Genomic DNA, 16,549 nt, shown 5'->3' with positions numbered 1-16,549 from the left:
AATGAGTAATCTCTCTGTTTCAAATAATACTGTGTTAAAGCGCACTAGGGAATGATTAGTGTGCATGAGCAGGATCTACCTAGACCAATTAATGTGTAACACTTTAGTGTGCTTTAGAAATCATAGCTTCATTACTGCTCCATGTAGACAAGCCCTTAGGTACAAAAAAACATTTCCAGGGTTTTTCTGGTATTTACTGGACAAACACTGATTTAATTTTTATTTGTGTCAGGGCTGTTTTCTCTATGTTTATTGGTTAAAACCTAAAATCGGAAGCCTAATCATATTGTACTCTTTAGAGGGTTCTCAATTCCTGTCCACCAACCGTGTCCATTTCTGCAGCAAATACATTTTCACTCTTTCACTATTAGGTATCAAAATAAATTTCTCTATTGCCATTTATATTTGTGTTCCTGAATCTCTTTCTTATCCTAAGGTGGGACAATTTTCCAACCCTGGACTGAATTTGTGGATTGACAAGTGCAGTTGTCTAATTTTCTTCTGAACCATTATCTTAGAAATGGCAGTGACTTCTTTCCTTAGGAGCTGGATCCTGGGACTGGTTCTGCACAGAAGAGGACCTTTCTGTTCATATAGATCCAACATCAAGAGGGAGACCTTTGGGATGTAAATAATCACAGTGCACTTCTTTACCCATTGATGCCCCATCACTGGCAGGTGCACATGGGCATCAAGCAGAGGGATTGAAGCAGAGCTGGCTGGAAAATGGAATTTCCCTGCTGAGGGGAATGCTGATCTTTTGAAACATCCTTTCATCCCAAATCAGAACAAAAAGTCAAAATTTTAAAATTTACTTCAAAACAAAAAGTCTGAAATGACCTTGTCAGCTGGGTGGCTTGGGCCCTTTAAGAAGGAACAGCCCATCTGTGTCTCATTAGCAGCCTCTGGATAGGGCCAGATAGTGGGCAGCTGGTCCTGATAAAGAACCAGAGGGGAACAGGAAACAGAGAGAGGAAGCTATGGCAGAGATTGCAGAGAGCTGGAAGCTCCTGCAAGAGACCATCTTTGACCACAGGGAAGGGTTTGAGCCTAGAAGCCAGAGTCATAGGGCTGAAGACAGAGCAGACGCCAGGGGAGCAGATCAAATCTCCAGGCAGGTAGTGCTGAGAATGGCCTGCTAAATCTGGGAAGAGCAGCAGAGAACAGAATCCAATGGAAGTGAGAGGGAGAGAAGCCTGACAACAGAGTTTTGTTTTCAGTTTTATGTCAGTAAGTTAGACCCTGGGATAAGGGATACTGTTGGACCAAAGGTCTGTGTGGAGTTTATTAAGGAGCACTGAAGAAGAGAAACTGAGGCACGGTGCTGGAGAGGAAGCCCAGGCCACAAGGGGGTGCATGGGAGATGGCTTCCCTGGTAACAAACCTTATTTACATATTTCATTTTGACTTTATCAGTTTGGCTTTTGCTATATTATAATTCAGGGGTCGGCAACCTTTGGCATGTGGCTCGCCAGGGTAAGCACCCTGACGGGCAGGGCCAGTTTGTTTACCTGCCACATCGGGACGGCAGTAGGAGCTGTGGTCGGCTGAACCTGCCAACTTGGCAGGTAAACAAACTGGCCCAGCCTGCCAGGGTGCTTTCCCTGGTGAGCCGTGTGCCAGAGGTTGCCGACCCCTGTTATAATTAATATACAAGTCAAAACATTTTGACTGTATTATACATAAGCTGACATGAAACGTGTTGATAATTTCCTATAGAATTTAAATTAAATATATATGTTCCTGAAAAACATTTTGAGAAGGGAAGAGCACTGGGCACCAGGATACTAAGCAAAATATTATTCTTACAAAAATTGCCATGGTACCGTTAACATCCATAGAGAGCAGGCAGAACCTTGGCTGTTAACATTTCATCCAAATAACCTCACAAAGTAAATTGTACGGAACTCAGTTTAACTACCTTGAAATGAAACTTGCTGGGATTTGAACTTGTCGCTGTAGGAAAAGTAGGCATTCAAAACCTGAGCCCTTAAACCAATAAACCATTCTATAACCTTCAATAATAAAATGTAAATAGAGCTGTACCTACATTTGCCTGAGATTCGTCATGGCCGTTGATCTCTGCTAACTCCTTGGCACTTTTTAACTGCAAAGTTTAAAGAGAGAAACAAAACAAAAAAGCAACAAAACCAAAACAAAAATAAAAAAAAACACCACACAAAGAACATTACTGGAGTATTTCACACAGTTATCTTTGATTTATTTGAAGTAGCATTTTATAAAGCTTCCAATGAGAAAAACAGATGGAGCATATAATTCTAATGAGGTTTTTGCTCAAGCCATTTTGAAACCAACATATTTAAGGCTTGATAAGTTTAGTCAGGGGGGAGTAAGGAAAATAATAAGACTGGATCATTATTTTTTAAATAATAAGATTAGAAAACAGTTTCAAGGCATAAAAAGTGTACAAAATTGGCTCTCAAGAAGAATAAATTATTTCATTTCCCATTCTTGTTGCTATTAATTTAAGCTTTGCAGTGTTTGCAAGTTGCCACTAGCTAAATAGTGTTGGCTTATGATTACTTTTGAATGACATATTCTGAGCTGTTTCAAATGTCAGAGTGCTCCTGTATATTGCCTTCTTGAGGAAGTATACAGATAACTGACACGGCTCCTGAGTATGATGGAGGAGGAAGAGATGTGGAACTCATTTATTTAGCTATCGGGAGGAAGAACTGGGAAGACACTGCCAATTTCACTACAGGTGATCTGAAGCAAAACTTTTTTTTTCTTAAAGTAAATGAGATTTTTAATAGAAATTCAGGATTACTTCATGGGAGATTATAAAATAGTCACTATCAGAAGATTTAAGAAATTACCTAACGATATTTTGGGCCAAAGTTTCAAAGATATATGCACATCCAATCTACGGATGAACCCAAACAGACAAGTATGCACCACTGCAACCTTCACATGCTTGCATGAACTGGGGATTTAAGCATGCAGAACAAAGTGCATTTGCACTTAGGTGTGTGTATTTCTTTAAAAAATGTAGGTCTTTATTCTAACCTATTCAAAATGAGAGTGGGGGAGTAAACAGCTCTTTCTGCTGTATGCCTTTGTTTCAACCTGTTTTTACTAAGGAAGTAGCAGTTGTTATAAGAGATATCTTTTCTGCCTAACACAAATGCTTTATTGTGTGAGAACAACCCTAAAATTGTGGTAAAAATGGACACCAGTATGTTTGATTCAGAACAGATGCTATTTATAGTTAGAGCAGTCCAATGCATTCCATATGAATGTGGCACCACTTCCATGAAATGACAAGCAACCAGAGCTGGCCTGAGGGAAAATGGCAGCCTGGGTGAACTTGTATTTTGGAGCACCTTGCCCCCGCTGCCTCCTCATCCATCCTCCACATTGCCTCTGGCTCCCCACCCAGCCACCCTAGCCTCTGCTGCCTCCGTGGACACCCCAACCATCCCCCCCATCACTCCTGGCCCCTGCTGCCTACCCCAGACCCCCTTCATTCCCCATCACCCTTAGCCCCTCTGCCTCCCCGTCCATCCCCTCACCCATCCCCTTGACTCCCACAGAGTCCCTATCCATCCCCACCACCCCGGTCCCCACTTACCTCCCCATCTATCCCCATTCCCCTGGTCCCCACTGCCTCCCTGGGCTCCCCACTCCCCATCCTCCCCCCCATTGCCCTGAGCTCCCTTCTGCAGCCTCAGACCCCAGGCCCACCCTGCCTTGCCTCTTGACCACAGTGCTCCCCTAACCATGGCACCCTGAGCATTTTCCCACATCGCCCACCCATAAGGCCGGCCCTGCAAGCCACTCTGTAAAACCACAACACTGCACAAATGGTCACTAGGAGGCGACAGTGTGAACAGTTGATTCCTCTCAGAGATCAAGAAAATCACTTCCACAAAGCCCCAAAGTTATGAAGTTTTATATTAAATTATATTCTGTGGTAACTCAAAAGTTAGTAATTTCAATCCTGATTCTGCACACTCTTAATGACACAAGTCATCCTTACTCAAGCAGTCCTGCTGAGTACTGCTGGACTCCCTCACACGAGTAAGAGGTCAGAAGAGCAGGCTTTTGTCTTGTTGTTTAAGATAACCTGCTCATTGCTCAAAATAAAAAGGCAAGGGAGGTTAGCTAATTTCAAATGTTTACTTACCTTTACCCCCTCCTTCTTCAGGTTCACCAAATGCAGCCACCCTACAATCACTGGCTATTACTTGAGTTGGGCAGCATGTATTCTACTGATGATGACTTCAGATTCACCATTGAACTACACTCTCACTCTGCTAGAGACTGGAATCTGCCTCTAGGTAAATGTATATATTAGACTTTTCCCCCCCAAATTTTTTCCAGCCCATGACCACCACTGGTAAGTTTCATAGATGGTAACTCTTGTGTAGCCACAGCATTGGCAGTTGTGGACATTTTCACCTCTGTGCCATCTGCTCTGAGCAGGGTTAGACAGCGCAGAGGATAAAATGCTAGTGGCCACTGGTGCCTTGTCTACACTAGAACGCCCACCATTGCACTGGGGGTAGCGATAGTAGAAAATGTTAAGGAAAAAACGCCTAGATGCAGACACACAAAGGGTAACATCCCTTTTTTCCAATTTTTTTTGTTTAAGTTTAAATTATATTCTTATCTTATATCCTAAATGGTATAAAATAGTAACAGAAACCTCTGAAAAACATACAATATTGGAAAAAACAGGAGCTGCCCTACCCCAGAGGCAGGCTCTATCGCTGTTCAATGGCAAGCGTGGTTACCAGCAAAGAGCATGCGGATGCATCACACTGAACTAGAGCCAGCAATTGCCAAGGGGCTACCCTTCATGCAGGGATGGCTCTAGGGATTTTGCCGCCCCAAGCACAGCAGGCAGGCTGCCTCCAGCGGTTTGTCTGCAGAGGGACCAGCGGACCCTCCGCAGGCAAGCCGCCGGAGGCAGCCTGCCTGCCGCCCTTGCAGCACCGGCAGAGTGCCCCCTGCGGCTTGCTGCCCCAAGCACGCGCTTGGCCTGCTGGGGCCTGGAGCCACCCCTGCCTTCATGAACCTGAAAGGAAACCAGAAGGGTTACCACATTAGCAGTGTACTGAAATGCCCATGGGGGTTTTTTTGGGAGGGGGGCATTTGTTCTACAGGATCATTCACATTCTACAGGTAACCATGTGTAAAAATATACAGATCAAAGCCCAGCTGGATCAAAATTCTGCACTAAGAACTTTGGTTTCTGTGGCACTTCAGTGCAACAGGCTGGAAATTCTGCCTCAGCTTTAAATTAACTTTTAAAAATAGTGGGTTTTGCTGAATGTAATATAAAAAATTATAATACAATCAATCCATTAGCCCCTGTGCTTTTATTTTGATGTTAAATGTTCACATTTATTTGACTGCCCCTGATTTTCAATATTCAGCATGTCACAGATATTTGCAATGAAAACGTAGTTGCACTATGGTGGTTGTCAGATTGTAAGATCTTCCTACATGTTTTATAATATTTTGAGTGCTATAGTAAAAATATTTTTAAACAGTATTTTATAATGCTGTCCTTTTAATGCTACTAACATATGGTAAAATTGAGACCTAAAATACCCTGTATATATATTTATGTTTCCTATATAGTATATAGATCCTGCAGGTCCCTTAGCCCATTTCTCATCTGATGTTTTAGGTGCCAAAAAAATTGTAATCAAATCCATTCTTCCTCATACGCTTTTGTCTAAGATGGCGTTATATCAGTTCACATTTAGAAAGTTAACTTTGCAACCGTAAGCGCTAGAAATATTTTTTTAAAGTCAAAACTTTATTTTGCAGGATCTGGATTGTCAGATTATAATGTATATTTGTGCCAACTGCATCTGACGACAAGTCCGATGTGCATAACTTTAAAAATATGTAAACATTCAAAAATTCAGAAGGATTTTTTAAAATTGTGAAAACCATAGACTTTTTGAATCCTTGACATCTAAATAATTTACGTCGTACACTTCTGAATTTTTTTTACTAGATTACATTAATCAATCAAAAAACCAGTCCACTGTCTACTTCAGCTAAAAACTATGGAGTGGTGACTACTGTCTCCACAATCAAATTGTTGACACACAACATTTATTTGTATACTCTGTGTGCGTGGACAACACAGTATTTCATCTCCAGTACTACACAAACAGGCACAGATCATCCTTTGCTGTGAAATGATCCATCTTGCCCTGCATATTAGACAATATTTTCAAATACACTTATCAATGTCATACAGCACTTCAGTATCAATGAAAGCAAAAATGAAACGATCAGATTTGCAGAGTATATAAAAGGTTTGCTTCTCACCACAGTTAGATAAGTGCACTGATGCACTGGAGATTTTTTTTTATGTCATCATGATTCAGTCCTTTGTATACATGTGTCTGCATGAATAATACAGGAGATGCTAAACTCATTTTCCCCACTACTAGTCTTAAAAGAAATGGCTGGCTTTTTTGAAATATGTTTGCTTTGCTGGTATATTGAACTCTCCCAAAATTCATTTGTTTTCAGATAGAAATCATTCACACATCACTGGTATCTGTGTGGAGGAACATAACAGAAAATGTTATACAAGATGTGAGATTAAATATCTGATATTGCAAAACTGACAGAGTTCAATTTCACTTTGACAAAGTTTCCCCAAACTATACTATCAATTAACTTCAGCTAAACTTTGTATATGCTCATTAGATCACACACAGGTCACATAAGATCATATACTGATTAGAATGAAGTCAATGGCCAAACTTCCACTGATTTCAAAGGTGCAGGATCAGGCCCTCCGGTGTAGTCCTAAATAAGGATTATGCTCAATGTAAGCACTCACCTGCTCCTGAAGAACTTTAAGCCTGGCTTGTGTATGTGTTTGTTCTTCTTTTGCTTGCTCCAGTTCAGATTTTTTGTTATTTAATTCTTCCTGTATACTCAGCAATTGCTGGGTAGGCAAAAAGAGTGTGATTAGCACCATCAGAATCTGAGCAATCTTAAATATTGTAAATCTTCACTGCAAGCAACATTTTCCACATTATTTCTATATTTATTATTGTTACTAAGTCTGTTGTGTCTAAGTTGAACAGGATGTAAATTACTTCCATCTGGATTTCCTTCCACTGCAGTACAACACAAGGAATACATTTGTAAATGTGCCGTTAAGCTATTTGTTACACTAAAGCACAAACACTTGGTAGAGTATATCATCCACAGAAGGACTGTCACATCCATCTGAACAACAACGTCATTTGTAGAAGTATATGCTGTGGTTTTAACAATACTAGGGTAAACACTACAGTACATGCATAATTCACAAGCACAACCCTTTACTCTAATTAGTCACTGGCCCAAAGCCATTTCATTCAACACAAAGCAATATTCTGGAAAGCATTTGCACTTAGTTGCCAAGAAGACTAAACATTTTGTTTCTTCTCATGCTATGATGGTGATGTGTTATTAGATCAGCAAGACGGATGCCCTACAATCAATGCATCAGCCAAGAAAACTGCTGATGTGATCTGTCAAAACACAAAATGATGACCAAAAGATTATTCTTCCGCTGAGAATTTCTGAAACATAGAGACTTTTTTAAGGGCCTGGCTCCCCTCATTCCATCCAGTTGTAAGTCATGAACAGACATTGGGACTTGCCAGGAACTGGTCACTGGTTATGTATTTCTGTATAGAGAGGACAAGGCACGCATGCTGAAGGCAGCACGCAAGCTGATTTTCAGTGGCACTCACACTGCTTGGGTCCTGGCCACCAGTCCGGGGGGCTCTGCATTTTGATTTAATTTTAAATTAATCTCATTAAACATTTTAAAAACCTTATTTAATTTACATACAACAATAGTTTAGTTATATATTATAGACTTATAGAAAGAGACCTTCTAAAAATGTTAAAATGTATTACTGGCACCCAAAACCTTAAATTAGAGTGAATAAACCAGGGGTCAGCAACCTCTGGCACCCGGCTCACCAGGGTAAGACCCTGGCGGGCCGGGACAGTTTGTTTACCTGCCACGTCGGTAGGTTTGGCGGACCGAACCTGGGCGCAGTTCGCCATCCCAGGCCAATGGGGGTGGCGGGAAGCTGTGGCCAGGATGCCCCTCGCCCACGCTGCTTCCTGCCGCTCCCATTGGCCTGGGATGGTGAACCACGCCCAGTGGGAGCTGTGGTCCGCCGAATCTACCGACATGGCAGGTAAACAAACTGGCCCAGCCCGCCAGGGTGCTTATCCTGGAGAGCTGCGTGCCAGAGGTTGCCGACCCCTGGAATAAATGAAGACTCGGCACACCACTTCTGAAAGGTTGCCAACCCCTGTACTAGACCCTGCTAACTAGCAAATAAATACAATCAAGAGATTACAAACTGGTTTAGTATCTCTCCTTTTAGTAATCAAGCAAGGAAAAATTATTTGTTGTGAAAACATGGTACTTTGATTACTATTTTTTAACAGAGTGTGTAAGTGAACAATTGCATTAGTAGCAAGAAACTTCAGTTACTGGTGTTATACATAGTAAACATTTAAGGCTTAATTTACCCAGGTGTTTAGTACCCATAACTCTCTGACTTCAGCTAATGCTGTGGGCCCTTTTAGTGCGCAAATTTTATATCATGTAGTTAGCAGTATTAAGCATCAAAGTTTCTTCTTCAGTGCTGTGCAAAACCTGCTTTTAGAGCTGCGTGGAAATGTCTGAAGCATCAAGGCTTGAGTAGAGATTGATACAGAATTCCTGATGTGAATGACTACCAGCTGGATGGATTAATTCAATGTTTTAAAGGTCTCTAACACTGCCATTACACACACACCATTTTCCAATTAATTGTGCTCATTTTCCAGGGCGATTCAGAAAATCCAAAGCATCGCATTCCATCAGACAACATATAGCCACATGAAACCAAACAAATAATAATCATTTATGAAACAGAATGTCCCATTTATTAACATGCTAAATAGCTTACACGTTTATACAATTTGGGCCATGACACATATCTAAACTGATTGACAAAGTTTGCATAGCAAGTGGAAGCAAATATTAAAAATTGTTTCAGTCCCATTGGTTCCTGGGCTAGACAATCTACATAAACTTCTTCCTATGAACACTCCCAGACTTTTCAACCTCCCATGGCATTGCTGGGTCACCACAGCTAGATGGAAGTAAATTTTGATAAATCATCTTTTTGTATTTGTGACGGTAATCCAAACTATAGCTAGGTTGCTTTAGTGCAGTGGTTCCCAAACTGTGGGCGACGTCCCCCTAGTGGGGCACGGAGAAACGTCCAAGGGGACATGGTGGGGCTCAGGCCAGACTCCATGGTGGGGCGGGGAGGGAGTGCCACCCAGCCCTGCCCTGCCCCCAGCTCCGCTCCAGCCCCATCTCTGGCCCCATCCCCCAGCCGCAGCTGCTGCCCTGGCTCCAGCTGTGACTTGACCGCCGACTCCCAGACCCCTTTCTCAGCCACCAGCCCTCGTTTCCGGCCCCTGGCCCAGCCACAACTCTGCTCCCGGCCAGGGGGGGATATGGACACATTCCATTCCTGGTAAGCAGGGGGCCCAAGAGGAAAAGTTTGGGCACCACTGCTTTAGTGGCTTCTCACTCCTACGTTCTTTTGAAGCCTTGAAGCTATATATGTTTTAAGATTTACCAGCAGAAAATGCATCTGGGTCTGCTGAGTGGTCTGAGGCAGCTAATAAAGGTACCATAAACTTGCTGTGGTGAGAACATGGAGAAGGTGAGCACCTAGTCAACCTGTATATCACTGTTATTAAATATACACATTCATTACAGCTGCTTGGGAATTTTCTATCGGAACATTTTTCTGTCAGAAAGCCCCAATTCTGCAGGGCAATGTCAAAATTCCAATGAAAATCAGGCAGGTTTCTGACCCATCAAGCTCCATCTGGTGAGTTGCTGGGGAGCCTGGACTTCCTGACTCCTCAGTAGCCTGCTTGGTAGACTGAGTGGCACCTGAGAGCCTAGAAGCCTTGGGAGCCCCAGCTTCTAGGCTCCTCTAGCTTGGTTCCCTACTTGGCTGGCTTCCTCGGCTGGTTTCCTGGAAGATTTGTTTGTTGCCATCTTGTGAAAAATTGTGAGATTTCTTTTTCTTTTCTCTACAGAAAAAGAAGTTTTCAAAATCTCAGATTTTTTCATAGAATGGAAAATCCTGTTCTCGCTCGGCTCTAGTGCTTACATATTACACATGAACAACTATGCTAAAGAAACATTATTAGGGTTGCAAAGTCAAGTCCTCCAAAGTTAGCCAGAATGGAGGTTTCCTGTGCAACCTTAATTCAATCCTAATGTGTATACAGATTACGACACACTCTAACTACATCAGGACATTTTTTTCCCCCACAGGACCCCTGTCCCGTTCTGCGTAAAGGATGGACGGTGCTCACTTAATGAGCAACTATTTGATATTTGGTTTATCCTCACTGTTCAATGTGTAGCCATACGACTTATTTACCTCATACTATTCAAACTCTGCTCTGAAAGCAGAATTATCCATTTCCTCATGGGCTTTTCCATGGTGCTCATCACTACATATGTGAGTGCTCCTCAGACATTAATGAATTTATCTTCACAGCACCCCTGAGAAGTGAGGGCGTAATATTATTCCCATTTTACAGACGGGGAATAGAGGCACAGATTAAGATAAAAAATGTCCACAAATTTTTGAGTGCCTGAGATGCTTCCTGGAGGCATCTCACAACCACCTGCCCTTAGCGTGAGGAAGCCTTGTCTGTGCCTGCTGTGGGTCAACTCCCATACTCCACTGGGCATAGGCAACAAAGACCCTCCTCTCTCAGTCTTGCAGGCCCCACTGTCACTCTACAGGTGAGCAATAGGCAAACCCCAATCCTTGAATCCTCCGAGCGTCTCCCTGGAGTGTCCAGTTTATTTGGAAGCAGTGGACAGGACATTCATACTGATCACAGATTTGCTGCTTCCAAATAAACAGTAAACCCCAGCATTCCAGTGCAACCCAGATCACGCCCCCCCGCCCTCCCCCCGCTTAACATGCAGAACTTAGGCCTGGTCTACACTAGGTGGGGGGGTTCGATCTAAGGTACGCAACTTCAGCTCGCGTAGCTGAAGTCGAAGAACCTTAGTTTGAATTACTTACCCGTCCTCACGGCGCGGGATTGATGTCCGCGGCTCCCCCGTCGACTCCGCCACCGCTGTTTGCGGTGGTGGAGTTCCGGAGTCGACGGGAGCGCGTTCGGAGTTCGATATATCGCGTCTAGATGAGACGCGATATATCGAACTCCGAGAAATCGATTGCTACCCGCTGATATGGCGGGTAGTGAAGACGTAATCTTATAGATAAGTTGTAATTAAATCAAGCATAAGTTTATTTAACAAAACATGGAGATTCAAGTAGTAGCAAGCAGAAGTATTGGAAACAAATGGTTACCTATGAAAACATAACACGCATTTTAGAGCCTAGACTTAATCCACAAGATGCTCTCACATCTTGTAGAGTATTGCTCAACCAAAATCCTCGCTTTACAGGCTGGCTATGACCGTCTTTCCATGACATGCTGTCAGATTGCCTGGGTGAAAGATTCTGTGTTTCCTTGCACCCCAAGATATACCATAACAATCTTTGTTCATAAGCAGGACACCCCTCTGCAGTTTGTTCACCCTGAAATTTTTCTCTTTTGTAGATTTTGCAATCATTCATTCCACCCCGGCTTAGGATGCAAGAAGGCATATATTGTGAGACATACAATACACAAATGACCAGACAGGGAGATAGGGGTTTATTAACTTGAAAATGTTCCTTTCAGGCAGCAGGTATGATAAATCCTGGTGACCTGCCATAACTCCAAGACCTTAAGAATATAATTTTTAGTATAGATACATAAGTCTTTAAATATTATCTGTATATACATTCACAATGCTTACAATGACCCAACACCACCGGCCAGGACGCGGCTCCCATGGGCACCGATTGGGGACCCCTGGACTAAAGAATTCACCATGTTGCATCATATTGATGCCAACACAGGTCATCAGTATGGTAGGACCTTGCAGATCCACTACACCAATCTCTGCCACTTGAGCCAATGAAATAACTGTCAGAAGTAGTAGGTTGTCATTCTCTGTGTGGACCCAGCATCAGAGGGAGTGGACGAAACGTGCACTTTGCCAGTGGGTTTCACAGATATTTTCTGACAGCAGAGGAATGTTGGGACTCAGGAGTCTTGGGTTCTTTTCTAGGCTTTGGAAGAGAGTGTGTTCTTGAGCAGTGGTTCTCAAAGCCAGTCCACCACTTGTTCAGGGAATGCCCCTGGTGGGCCGGGCTGGTTTGTTTACCTGCTGCGTCTGCAGGTTCAGCATCGCAGCTCCCACTGGCCACAGTTCACTGCTCCAGGCCAATGGGGGCTGCTGGAAGTGGCACAGGCCAAGAGATGTGCTGGCCACCACTTCCCACAGGGAAGCTCAGTGGTTTGAGCATTGGCCTGATAAACCCAGGGTTGTGAGTTCAATCCTTGAGGGGGGCATTTAGGGATCTGGGGCAAAATCAGTACTTGGTCCTGCTAGTGAAGGCAGGGAGCTGGACTCGATGACCTTTCGGGGTCCCTTCCAGGTCTATGAGATAGGTATATCTCTTCCCCTCACTCCTGGCCTCTCCTGGCTACTAGTCTCTTTGCCCAACTAGTCACAGCTTCTCCAGGCTCTCAGGTCCAGTCTCCCTGCTCAACTAGTCCCAGTACCCCCTGTTGTGGGTGAACAGGCTTGGTACTCTGGAACCGCTCTGAATGAAGTTCAGACAAGACCTTCTTGTAGTGTGACAACCCTTCCGGGCATACTCTCACTAGGGGAAGCCTCCTTGGCTTCTGTGCCTCTGGGTCTGACCTCAAAGCGTTCAGCACCCGTTTCATGCTGTGGGCTCTCTGCAGTAAGTCCACCCGAATAGGACACTGGGGGAAGCCTTACACCCCCCCCAAGAGGCCATGCACCCCCAATGTCTGCAGTCAGCAGTGACTCTCAGCCAGCACTGTAAAACAGAAGGGTTTATTAGTTATCTGGAACACAGCACAGAACTGTTCTTATTAGCACAGAAAGCAGGAAGATTCAGCAAAGCCCATCTTGGGGAGATCCAGAACCCAGAACTCTCCTCCAAAGCCCCAAACCAGAAGACTGACCAGCTTCCAGGAGCCCACCCTCAGTCACGCCTAGTTGCCCCTCCTCCATCCTTTGTTTCTTTCCCAGACAAACTGGTCACCTGGTCTCCACCTCTCTCTTTGTTCTCCAACACGTTGCAGCCGGCTGGATCTTGGCAGAGGATGGGCCTTGACCATCAGTTGCCAGGATACAGAATATCCAGCCATTGTCTGGGCCCAGGCAGCTAGACGGCAGTGCAACAATCACACACCCTTGTCCCACCACCTAGACACTTGTGCAACACATAACGGAAACTGAGGCACACACACAGTATTCATACAAAACAGTAGGAAAATTCCCACTTCATCACATCTCCCTACACACAATTCCCAGCAAGTTTCTCTGTGCCCTTCCCCGCCCATAGTTCCAGTCTCACCAGTCTCCTTTCCTTCTCCCCATTCCAGCTGTTATATTCTTGATATTCAAATCAGGCAGCTTGTTCCTCCATGCTGCCAGGGCAGCGGGAGGAGGGTCATTGGGAGCACAGGAGAGGCAGACTCCTTTCTCTCAGTTCTGGTGCTCTGATGCCCAGAACATCCAGGAGCTACAATTACGAGTTAAGTCCAGCTTCACCACTCTCCCCCGGAATGAATGATGCTCAGTTGCTCTGTGGGACGGCACATGTGCAATCTGGTCACCTATAGGAGCTGTAAGCGGGTGGACCACATTCAGTTTGGTCAGTGCTAGGAGTGCTGAAGCACTTGGGTGAGACGGTATCTTCAGAGATTTTAGCTGCTAAATTCTAAGAAGTATCTGATCATGTGTGAACTGCAATTTTCCAAAGATTTATAACTTAGCCAAATTTGGACAGATTTTTATGTGACCAGCAAAAGGCATGTCACTGACACAAAGCCATGCCCCTGATAAATGTAAAGTCCCTGCTCCAAAGGGAGGTGTCAAAAAAGGTTGTCACAACTTTTTTAATTTTGCAAAACAACCCATTTTCCTCTAGCCTTATTCTCAGAAAAGGTTAAACTGTTTTGACTGAAATTTTCTAAAATAATTCAACCTAAGGCAAAACACTAAGCATTCAAAATTTCAGCCTAAACAGTTGAAGTTTGGCAAAGTGATAAGCAACTGAAAACAGGGTCTGATAATGGGAAGGGACAGGCAACCTTAATAATGTAATGTGGTGTTACCAGCCCTGTGTAAAATTATCAGTCATTTCATGAAGGTCCCAAGCAACTATGACAAAATAACAGTATTTAATTATTTTGAATTATTTTGCTTATGAAATTATTATGCTTATTAAAAATTGACATAGATATTTCTTCTGCTCTTCAGTTTAATGTGCAATTGCATTAACTTAAGGTAAAACTGGAATCCTTTTGTGTTTTTGTTTGTATTGCCTGTTCCTGGTATCTCCATTCCTCCTGCCCCTCTGACAGTCCCAATCCCCCAATTGTCTGATTCTCTGTTTAACTCACGTTATCTCTTCCTGCCTTGTCTCAATGCTCGCTATGCCCCGCCCTAGATTCACAGATTCCAAGACTAAAAGGGACCATTGTGATCATCTAGTCTGACCTCCTGTGTAACACAGGCCATAGAACTTCTCCCAAATAATTCCTAGAGTGTAACTTTCAGAAAAACATCCAGTCTTAATTTATAACTTGTCAGTGATGAAGAAGCCATCATGACCCTGGGTAAATTGTTACAATGGCTTATTATTCTTACTGTCAAAAAATGTACGACATTTCCAGTCCGAATTTGCCTAGTTTTGATTTCCAGCCCTTGAATCGTGTTATACCTTTCTCTGCTCGATTGAAAGAGCCCTTTACTAAATATTTGTTCCTCATGTAGATACTCACAGACTATAATCAATTGCTTTTAGCACAGTCACCAAAGTACTTGCTCATTTGTTCAACTATCAACTACTTCCAACCACTTTATCCCCGGTGTGAACATTTACTGAAGGTGCCTGGTTTTCCATAACTTTAATACCGTTCCTGCATTTTCTTCAATCAGCAATTCTGCAATTTTCTCAGTGAAAGTGGTCAGCCTTTTACGGACAAGATCTATTCGTTAAAAATCCATGACATGTATTGCTCGTGGCTCTGTTATGCCTTAGATGTTTGCAGAGGCTTTATCCTCTACCAGTCACTGGTTTGAAAGCTGCACAGGTGTACACTGAACAAAAATAATCATCTACAGATGGCCATTTGGTAGTCTATGAAAGATGAACTTCTGGAATAGGTCCAGGTCATCTAAGGAGCTCTTGCCTTCAGCCAGTCCTCTCTCCAGGAGTCAAAGCCTAGAGGTCTGGTCTAATGCTAACTGTGTTGTGTTTCCCTTTTTAAGCTCCTCCCTCTAAGTCTGACCTCTCTCACAGCTGTGGTTGGGTGGGACCAACTGAGCCCACATAAACGCATTAATCCTGTGTTTCCCAATGTGAAATCTGTATACCCCATCACAAGGAGTTTGCTTACATTACCACTGACTCTCCTGTATCTGCTTTATACATAATCAGAAAATTTCAATCTCCAGTGCTATTAATCTGGAATCATTCATGAGGACTAAAATAGCTGTTATCAAAGCAGCCCTGCAGATTGTAAAAGGTAGCTTTTTTTTTTTATTTTATTTTTTACACATTCCCTATCTCCAATGCTGAACATCTTCCAATAAAGTTCAGTATCACCCATACTGCACAGATTTCAAAAGTGCAAACAGCAAATTACCATCTTAAACCAATCTTCTCTTTTTCTGAAATATTAAATATAGAAGGCATTCTAGAAGCCAGCTGAATTACTCAGGCTGTGTGCAATGTGGTGCCAGCGTGGCTAGGAATGCTGACATCCATACAAAACAGAATACCCCCAAACATATGAAAATCCCTAAAGGTAAAGCAATAGCTTTCTGTTTATCATCATCGCAAAGCCACTGAATACTTCCCCCAAGCCCTGCATTTACCAAAAGAAATACTGTATGTATAAACGTAATATATATTATATACATGCATATAGACGTATATGCATAAGTATACACCCCACCCCGCAAGGACAATGGACAAACCGTCCCTAGTGAACGGCTCCACCATGAAAACATCTTTTATAACCAGCTATCTAAATAGCCCAACAAGCATATTCTAGAAATAGACTACAAGGCCTTAGGTCATATTTAAGACTGTAAGGTTTTTAGGATATTAAAAAAGAACCCCTGCCATTCCAATATATTTAGCTGTTATACCACCAAATGCTTCTACTGTTGCTCTTTCAGTCACAATTTTGTTTAGTGCTGCTGGAAGTGAAACACAAAATGATAATAAGAATTTAACTTTACTAAAAATTTAAGTACATTACACTTGCTATAATGAACATTTCTGACGAGGTAACCAAGTTACCTGGGGGGAGGGATAGCTCAGTGGTTTGA

The 16,549-nt window shown here is 43.1% G+C and overlaps 1 protein-coding gene across 21 annotated transcripts in view; it reads right to left on the bottom strand.

Moving 5' to 3' along the window:
- Positions 1–16,549, bottom strand: part of ENOX1 (ecto-NOX disulfide-thiol exchanger 1) — a 521,099-nt gene that overhangs the window by 32,061 nt on the left and 472,489 nt on the right. For 19 of the 21 annotated variants that reach the window (XM_039485148.1, XM_039485204.1, XM_039485217.1 and 16 more), the window contains 2 exons: positions 6,842–6,949; positions 2,051–2,107 (listed from right to left, as the gene is read on the bottom strand). The exons of 1 other annotated variant lie outside the window; for it this stretch is intronic. In XM_039485148.1, coding sequence (XP_039341082.1) covers positions 2,051–2,107; positions 6,842–6,949 — 165 coding nt within the window. Of the gene's footprint in view, positions 1–2,050; positions 2,108–4,976; positions 6,554–6,841; positions 6,950–16,549 lie in introns of those variants that run through there. One more of the 21 variants, XM_039485306.1, reaches the window with a different exon arrangement.

This window comes from Mauremys reevesii, linkage group 1 (assembly GCF_016161935.1).
Source record: "Mauremys reevesii isolate NIE-2019 linkage group 1, ASM1616193v1, whole genome shotgun sequence".
NCBI lineage: Eukaryota > Metazoa > Chordata > Testudines > Geoemydidae > Mauremys > Mauremys reevesii.
This window is presented reverse-complemented; position numbering and strand designations above follow the sequence as displayed.